The sequence below is a fragment of the Chrysochloris asiatica genome, unplaced genomic scaffold, assembly GCF_000296735.1.
Source record: "Chrysochloris asiatica unplaced genomic scaffold, ChrAsi1.0 scaffold00121, whole genome shotgun sequence".
Lineage (NCBI taxonomy): Eukaryota > Metazoa > Chordata > Mammalia > Afrosoricida > Chrysochloridae > Chrysochloris > Chrysochloris asiatica.
The window spans coordinates 1,060,456-1,070,086 of record NW_006408639.1 but is presented as its reverse complement, the minus strand read 5'-3'; the positions used below and the strand labels follow the sequence as shown (position 1 = coordinate 1,070,086).

At 35.7% G+C, this 9,631-nt stretch overlaps 1 protein-coding gene across 3 annotated transcripts in view; it reads right to left on the bottom strand.

Moving 5' to 3' along the window:
• CHL1 (cell adhesion molecule L1-like) overlaps positions 1–9,631 on the bottom strand; it is a 152,467-nt gene that overhangs the window by 6,514 nt on the left and 136,322 nt on the right. For 2 of the 3 annotated variants that reach the window (XM_006868655.1, XM_006868656.1), the window contains 4 exons: positions 8,842–9,021; positions 4,925–5,086; positions 4,184–4,315; positions 628–700 (listed from right to left, as the gene is read on the bottom strand). In XM_006868655.1, the coding sequence (XP_006868717.1) occupies positions 628–700; positions 4,184–4,315; positions 4,925–5,086; positions 8,842–9,021 (547 nt within the window). The remainder of the gene's footprint in view (positions 1–627; positions 701–4,183; positions 4,316–4,924; positions 5,087–8,841; positions 9,022–9,631) is intronic. The other variant, XM_006868657.1, reaches the window with a different exon arrangement.

Sequence of the window (9,631 nt, the reverse complement as noted above, 5' to 3'; positions counted from 1 at the left end):
TGCAGACTCAGTACATCTTGATGACACAGGCTGTAGCTTATTCATATTTGTAGATGCACATGGAGTAGGTTTGCATAACATGTTTGTAAATTGGCTATAACCTGAGTTAACAATGGTCATGCTGAACATGGTTTAATCACCCCAATAGAAATTCAATCGAAATAAAACTGAAACCTTGCATTACACACACAACTTAGAGGAAAGTCTCCTAACACTTTTTATCTAGATGGTAATTTTTAAAACTTCCATCCCACAAACAGAAATTCTGGCTTTGCCATTTCAAGTGGTGGTGGTGGTAGTGATGTTCTGTGGAGTCGACTCCAACTCATAGCAACACTATACAGGGTTTCTGAAGCTATAAATCTTTATGGAAGCAGAAAGCTTCATCTTTCTCCTGTAGAACTGCTGGTAGTTTCGAACTGCTGACCATGATGTTAGCAGCCCAACTCGTAACCACTACACTACCAGAGTCATTTCAAGCAGACCCTACTTTTTGAAAGTATTTTTTGAGGTTGCATTATAACATAGTATTCTTAATTTAAAAAATTAGCATTATCTTGTCCATTTGATCTTGTCACCTGCAGAATATGTGTTTTGATACATTTTAAAACATAACATCATATTTACCTGTATTCGCCAAAGGTTTCATCTTTTACTGATTGAACTTCCGGGTCTGGATGCAAATCTTCCTTTTCTTTCACTGGGAAGAGAAAGTAAAACAATTAATACAAAGAATTTTACAAGGTGTATTAGCAGTGCTGCAGAAAGATGGACAGTAAGGAAAACAGCATTGCTTTTTGAAGACAAGTGATGTAAGTTTTGTTCTGGTAATGACTATCATGTATGAGTTACCTCCCTGTTTAAACAAAAAAGGAAAAGGGTTTTTTCGGGGGTCTACTTAATTGTCCTCAGTTTAGGCCTGCTCAGGTCTTCATGTGACTAGTCAATATTATATGTACAACAAACTTCATTAGATAAACAAGCTTTGTTGTGATCTCTGAATAAATACTAAATTGTTGTTGTTGTTATGTGCCATGGAGTTGGTTCTGACTCATCGTGCCCCTATACAGGCTTTCCGAGTCTTTACAGGAGCAGAAAGCCTCAGAACAGAGAACAGAGCTTTCTCCCTCAGAACAGCTGGTAATTTCGAGCTGCTGACCTTGAGGTTCGCAGGCTGATTTGTAACCACTACACTACCAAAGCTCCTTAAAATTACTAAGCATTTATTGTATTATTGAAAACTTCATAGGTATATGTCAGATCTACATCATTAAAGGGAGTAAGAAAGTGGTAACTATAGACCACTCCTTTTTTCATCATTAGCAATCAAAATATTCAGATCCATGATGACATTTAAAAATTACAGTTAATCTAAATAATGCTATGAAGGAAAATGAGCTTCTTCATTTCACAGGGAAAACTCAGATAAATATCTTTCATTACCTAGAAGAGATAATATGCTATTACCATGGCACTTCTCACTGTAACAAGAGGAGATCTTTGGAGATTCTCTTAGTATTCAAAAATTTGAAATGCCTATTATTTCATTCTTTTTTTCTTGAATGAACATGATTTGAGGAAGTTTCTAGTAGAATTTGTTTACAACCTTGAGTATGAATATTAGTTGGGCATACTCAAAGAGAAATACTATATGTCTTAAAAGTTTCCAATTCAGTACTTAGAACATTAGTCTTTACAAACCAAATAGATAAGAACTCCATAAAATATCAAATGGAGAAGTGAATAAATTATGCATGTAGTTTTAGAAAAATTTTGAAATTATGCTAATGGTAGTTCTGTATATATTGTGGGTTCCCCATAAATATTTGTTGGGTGAAACATAAGGCAAGAAGAACTCATTAATCTGAACATGCACAAACTAACAGCAGTGGATTCTATATTTTCCCCATATATAAAAGCATCATGAAGACAAAGCATATAATGATAATGAAAAGTGTATACCTGAAAAACAGAAAAAATATTTGGAAATTGAGTGACATTAAATAAAATCAACCATTATACTTTATAGCGTTGTTTTTTGTTGTTGTTGTTATGTGCCGTGGAGTAGGTGCCGACTCATAGCGACCCCGTACAGGGTTTCCAAGGCTGTAAATCTTTACGGGAGCAGAAAGCCTCATCTTTCTCCCGTGGAACAGCTGGTAGTTTTGAACTGCTGACCTTAAGGTTTGCAGCCCAATTTGTAACCATTATGCTACCAGAGCTCCTTTGTTGTTGATTGTTGTTAAGTGCCGTCAAGTCGGTTTCGACCCATAGCGACCCTGAATAGGGTTTCCGAGGCTGTAAATCTTTACGGGAGCAGATCGCCTCATCTTTCTCCCGCGGAGCGGCTGGTAGTTTCGAACTGCTGACCTTCCGGTTCACAGCCCGATTCGTAACCACTACGCTACCAGAGCTCCTTAGGTGCTATCATGTCAATTCTGACTCCTAGCAACCCTGTGTGATAGGGTAGAACTGCCACATAGAATTACCCAGACCCTAATCTTTATGGGAACAGATTCCTAGGCCTTTTCCTCTATGGAGTCTCTGGTGAGTCTGAACTTCTAACTTGGCAGTTATTAGCCATGTGCTTAGAAATTGTCCCTATATTAATAACAGGATGAGTATTATTTAGGTCTTACATACTATTCATTCAAGAAGCAATGTATTCAAAGATATGTCATGCTAATAACAAATGCATTTCCACCAAGGGTTAACTTTAATCAAACTGATTAATGGAATTAACACTATAGAGTATAGTAAACCTACTCCTCACTTAAGGAGCTCTGGTAACTCAGTGGTTAAGAGTCGGGCAGCTAACCTCAAGGTCAGCAATAGGAAACTACCAGCTGTTCCATGGGAGAATGATGAGGCTTTCTGCTCCTGTAAAGATTTACAGCCTCGGAAACTCTATGCAGTATCACTATGAACTGGAACCGACTCCAGGCACATAACACCAGCATCACCACTCCTCACTTTTAGAGCCCACTAGCTGATCTGAGGGAGAAAGATGAGGCGTTCTGCTCCCGCAAAGATTTGACCCTATATAGGGTCACCGTGAGCCTGAACTGACTCTGGTATTTAGCAACCACTCACTGATGATTTCACATCTGACATTTTGCATTTACATAAATAGTAGAACCATCTACTACCTGACTATTTTTTACATTAACATTGTTAAGTCTGGCAGTAACAAACACTAAGGCATGAGGTGAGAGTAAATGGTTAAGGTTTTGCGTCAGCATGGCTGCGGGATGATTTTCAGTGGTTGTAGTTCCGGAATGATGTAGTTTAGAAGTTACGTAATGATGTAGGCCTCCTCCATTTTGTTCTCTGAAGTAGTCATCCTGCATTTTCGCATACCACCGATTTTCACATAACAACCTGGTCTTTTAAACCTACCCATGTTGGTAAATGAGGAACAGTAGATGTACTACAAATAATTCTGTGTCATGTAAGTGTATAGAGTCATACTATATAAATGGGCCCTTTCGTCTAAGGTATTGAAACACATGTGTAACTTAGTAATATTTCTCCTCAGCATCTCTTATATTTTCCAGATAGAAAAAAGAAGCTAGGAAGAATTGCTAATCGGCTTAAAATAGAGCCTATTTTGACGCCAGAGGTGGAGGCCGAGATGATGATGTGGAGAGATGGAGCAGCTGAGGACTCTTGACTCTTGGAGGGAGAGGGACTGTGTGCGGGCGGCCTGGAGGCATACTTGCAGGGTACGCCCTTTGGTTGTTTGAATGACCGTATGTTCCTGAGTGTTTTGGTGTACACGCAAAAAACCCCAGAGGGAACAGAAGCAAACACTGTTGAAGGATGATGCATGGAGGGGATTATAATCATTACTATGAAACCAAATATGATAGGATGAGTGTAAAATTGATGCTATCATTCAATTCACAATAAAAAAATTAAAAAAAAAAAGAACAAAAAATTCAGCAACTTGCTGAATTCTAAAAGAAAAAAAAAAAAAAGGCTATTTTAAGCACTGGAAACTAGAAAGCCAGTAACCACCTGTAAAAAATATCCTAAAGCACACATAAATTATATGTTTAATTACTTAAGTAAATTTGACTTAACTGTGAAATTTAAAAATATAAATGAAAGGTGCCTCTGCAGAATTCCTCCCAGAAAGTACAATTTAATGAACTGTAAACCCACATTAAGTAATTTTTACCTGAGTACTTGCCACCTTTGTTCCTTCTTACAAAGCAAATTGTTAACAAGATCAGCGTAAGAAGAGCTATCGCACACATCAATCCAATAAACCAGCCTTGAGTGGAGATGTCATCATATAAACCAGCATATTCTGTTGCACAAAGAGAAGTCACAATGTTGGACACTTGAACACAGTCTTAAAGACTTTGCATTAGGAAAATCAAACATTATTTGAAAACATATCAAAGAGCATCACTTCAATTTTTCCTTTGAACAAGCCCATAGGGAATGTGATTTGAAGGATGTTTCATTGGGGCAATACTGATACAACATTCCTTCTTCATTGACAAAAGGGTCTTCTCAAGTTGTATTTGATTCTGTGGATGGAAACCAAAGAAGGATAGTGGAGGCAGATCAGGTTAAATATAGAAGTAACAGCAAGGAAGCAAAAGCAGGACTGCTTTGGTTATAATGCCATACAGCCTCTGTGGTTTTGTTTTGTTATTAACATGTGTTAATTAGCAGGAGATATTATTATTAGGCAGCTACTGTGATTAAAAACAACATGTGATAAGTTGGAACACTGTGGCGTACTTTTCATTGGGCTAATTTGAAAATGCTATGCCAAAAGTAATTGAAACTATGGTTTTCTGGTTAATGCACTCCATATTTTTATCTTTAATGTAGAAAATATATCAAATTAAATCTATGGAACACTAAGTTTGTCTTGGATTGCATCAAATATCATCTCATGTCTCACCTCTCCCTCTTGTCTCAATAACATCTTCAAAAATGCTATTGTTATCAACCCAATTCTTAGTCAACAGGCGAACTATATGTTCAGCTCCTGGTTCAGACACCTCTATTGGGTGCATCTTTTGAGTAAGATTTAATCCTTCTGATATCTTCCCGATACTTTTACCTAAAAAATGTACATATTTAAATCATATGGACTATAGTCACTGAAAAGAGGAGATGAAAAATACAAATATTGTTATTTGAGATGAACAAGAAAGCCATTTATAACATTTTTTTTCTCAGAGAGTTGTTAAATTTGCAGATCAAGAAAATAGCATTTCATGTCATGACTAACACGTGAAACCTGAGTAAATGACATAACCTTGTATGGTGCTGCAGGTTAATGCACTGGACGGCAGGGTTGGTTTGAACCTCAAGGTTGGCTGTTGAAGCTTATCAGCTATTCCTCAGAAACTCTACTCAGGGTGGCTATGAGTCAAAACCAATTCGATGGCACTTAATTACAACAACAGTAGCAATGCCATTTAAGAGGAATGTATTTCTTAATGAAACAGTATTTTAAATTTCTTAGTCACTTGAATATTTAAAAGTCAAAGAAAGACTTTTAAAAAATTATATTATGTCATTTTACATGGTTTTGTTTTTCACAAACCAAGTAGGAGACTCAGCATGGTCATTTTGAGTTATAATTGGCAACGTGTAACATTATAATCCTAATGAATTGATATTAATTATTTTTGCCTTGTTCTCCATAAATATGACGGAAATGCATCATAATATCGTCATATAGTCAATATTTGAAATCTGTGGAAGCTTGAGTTATGTAAGGAGTACTGGTGTGGCACCACTTGAGTTATGTAAGGAGTACTGGGCTGCAAGGTCAGTTCGAACCATACGGTCAGCAGTTCAAGCTCACCAGCAGTCATTCCCTGGAAACCTTATATCGGGTCACTATGAGTCGGAACCAATTTGATGACACTTAAACAGGTAACATAAAGTGCAGGTTTACAGGTAGATTTCAATGAATTGATTTCATTGAGCTTTTGAAAGGGGTGTGATACACGATCACTTTTCAAGAGAGAAATACCAATGTATCATTATGTTAATGGGAGAATATCAGAGTACTAGACATAAGTTAAGTTTGATTGAAATATACATATTTTGTATTTGGAGCCATAATCTAGCTAGGAATCAAGGCAATATAAGAAATGTTATTAATTTTTTTCAAGAAAACAAATTAAACTTATTCCTTAATAATTTATGATACTGTTTTCAATTTAAAGTTTGTGACCATAGAATGAAAATTGTATACGGATTGAATAATGAAAGGTCTTTATAAAAATTACACCATGAGAGAAAGCAGGCCAGTTATATTAGTTGATCAGAGCATTCAAGATTTAGCATCAGTGAAATAGAAAAGAAATTAAGTTTGACCCTGCAAAACAGAAATATTAGTATTCTTTCAGTAGTGCAAGCTTTGAAAAATAAGAAGTAAAGCAAGTATGTATTGAAACTCTTAAAGACAACAAAAAATAATTCTGATCAACTTCATCTTATTCTGTCTCTTTAATTATGGCATATAAACCACCTTAAAATTGGAAGTGACCTCTAGGAAAGTAATCAGAAAACAAAACCCCACAGGCTTGTTTATGGAATCCCATCCTCTGAATAAATGTGATAATGCTATATAGTGTCAGCGATGCAGAGCAGGGAGAAGAAAGACACACAGACGTAAACTCCAGTTAGTGCAAAAGTTATCATTTTGAGAGTGCTTAGTGATAAAATATCTCTTCAATGGAAATTTATATACATATTGTTTCTTTTCAAATATCATATAGAAACCCAGTGGGAAACAGATTGCAATTTCTTTCCTATAAATGAAGGGGAGACAAGTCTATAGAAGAGAAATCAGTATCAACTGAGAAAGGGGCAGTAGATGGAATAATGAAAATGAAGATTCCTGAAAAAAAGCACAAACAGTAAGAAACATTTTCAAATTACCAACATTTAAGAAATGTACTTTACAACATTGAAGCTTACTTGTTATGTCTTTAGTTTATAGAAAAGATGCGATATTTATAAAATCATGCAAACATTTTTACCATCCTTTAAAAACAATGTCTCCAGCATTAATGCAACCAGTATAATTTTACAATTATACTCAAATGTGTAACAACTGTAAAGAAATTTTGTGAATCCTTTATCTCATATGCTGCAAATTGGCAAGAAAAGACTAGTATGTCTCACATACATAGTGGTCTTCTTGCTATCAAAGTAGCAACCACCTTAATGCTTTAGGTTCTGCCTTTTCTCTTTCATAATAAATAGTTGACATCAATTCTAAACATCTGAAAATTTACAGATTCTTTTAGTTACTAGAAATTTTTCAATCACCATTGTAAAATGTAATCTGTGTGAGTGAATTCTTTCTTTCACTTGTTGCCCAATTCAGCCTTGGAAGGAATTTTGTTTTTGAGACATTATTTGACTATATATATATACACTATATTATATATATGCTATATAAATACACACACACACATATATATTCTGTTTAAGGGATTTATAAGTATTTAGGGAGTATGATGAAAACAAAAGCCCTTTATTATTTAGATAAAGCAGAAACAATAGGATTAGGAACAAGTAAATTTACAATAATGGGTCAGGTCAGGCAGGACATAGTTATTCATGGACCAACTCACTGAATAACAGCAGTTCACACCACCGTATATTACCATTGAGTAGATTCTGACTCACAGCAACCCTACAGAGAGTTTCTGAGATTGCAAACCTTTGAAGAAGCAGACAGCCTCATCTTTCTCCCTCAGTGTAGGTGGTGGGTTTGAACAGTCGCCCTTGAGGTTAGCAGCCTGACCTGCTAACCTCATCCAAAACTCCTTAATAAATGAAAACGACTTAAATTCTGTCTTAATTATTATCTTCTCTTTCTGTTGTTTCTTGCACTGATTTACATTTTCTTTAATCTAGAGCGATGAAGAGCATCTGATAACATATGATAAATAAATGAGCCTTGTTATTTTGTATGGTTTAAACACTGGACTGCTAATCACAAGTTAGCAGCTCAAACTCACCACTTGCTCTCCAAAAACCTATCCAGGGTTACTATGAGTTGGAACTGACTCGACAGCACTTAACAACATCTCCATTCCCTCTGTTCCTTACTCAAATATCCTCCCATGTCTGACCAAACTAAACGAATCCCTTTCCATTGATTAGTTCTCAGTCACTGATCCATTTCCCTTTTTCCCTCCTTCTTTGTCTTAGTTTTCTGCTGACTTTCTGTTGTGACCATAGAAAGGTTAATAAGAACACTGCAAAAATTTATAACAAAGGAAGTCATTTGGGAAGGAAATGAGTTTAATGTGAAAAATAAATAAATAAATCCAACTGGATTAGGAAATTTTACAAATGAAACCACGGATTTATGGACTGTTTACAAGCCATTGTTTGGCATCAACCACTAGACAGTAAAATCAAATCTACATGTGATCACTGTTGCAAAATGCCTACCAAGGCAAGAGACAAATGACGCCCACCATGGAAATAAATGTTTATAAAAGAAAAAATATTCCTCAACTGATACTGCAAATAGCATTTTGACTTTATTTCCTCTTATCTTAATTTAAGTTTACTTTATTGAGTTAAATTATGGTGCCTGACCTGACCTTTGATGCACTAAGAAAATGGATTGATAGCTATTCTGTAGAAACCCATAATGTTGAGTCAATGTGAACTTTACAAATAAGATGAATAAATTCTAAATCTAAACGACTGGGAAACAAAAGGTCAGACAGATTTGGATCACAATCATTTATAATTTACAATGACTTGCATGGAATACTTCTCTCAGAGGGACTGTTTACAAAGACAGGGTACACAGAAGTTTCATGTACTTACTTTCTTCTCCTAATGTGGAACTTTCCTCCGTGACTGGTTTTCCACAGCCCTTTGATGTACAAGCCCTCAGGTAGAATTTGTACTTGGTAGTTGCGTTGAGGTTTGAGAGATGCCAGCTGGGCTTAGATAGAGTTGTGATGTTGATATCATGTAATTCTCCAATCTCAGAGGTGTCATTTACTAAAGAAATAATAATCATGAATGCTTCAAATTTCATAGTATTTCACAGTTCAAATTACCTTGTCTCTTTCTTTATTTTTGCTTCTCCTTACAGTTATGGTACAGAAGACTCAATATTAATTATTCATTTTCACCAACTCATTGAATTCTATGAAGTAGGTATAGTTACTGTGGACATATCATACATGGGAGAGCTGAGGTCTAGCAAGATGAAACAGTTTGCCCACATCTGAAGCCAGTAATTGGAAAACTGAGACTTAAATCCAAACTATGGCCTTTTCATTCCAGACCCCATGAACTTAATTAGTATGCTAATGTGGAACCAGAACGCTACCTTCTTCACATCCGTTAAAATGATGGGCTTTCTACCATTATTAGATCTTCATCATTTACTTAATTATTTCAACTATTGTGTGCCTGACACAAACCGTATGTTTTTAATCACCTCATAAACTTGGAAAAGCTAGACTGAAGTAAAATTGATGCATTCAAATTAAGGTCTTGGTGACGAATCTTAAATAAACCATGGACTTCCAGAAGAATGAACAAACTTGTCTTTAGAAGTACAGCCAGAAAGCTCCTTAGAAGGAAGGATGGCAAGAGTTTGTCT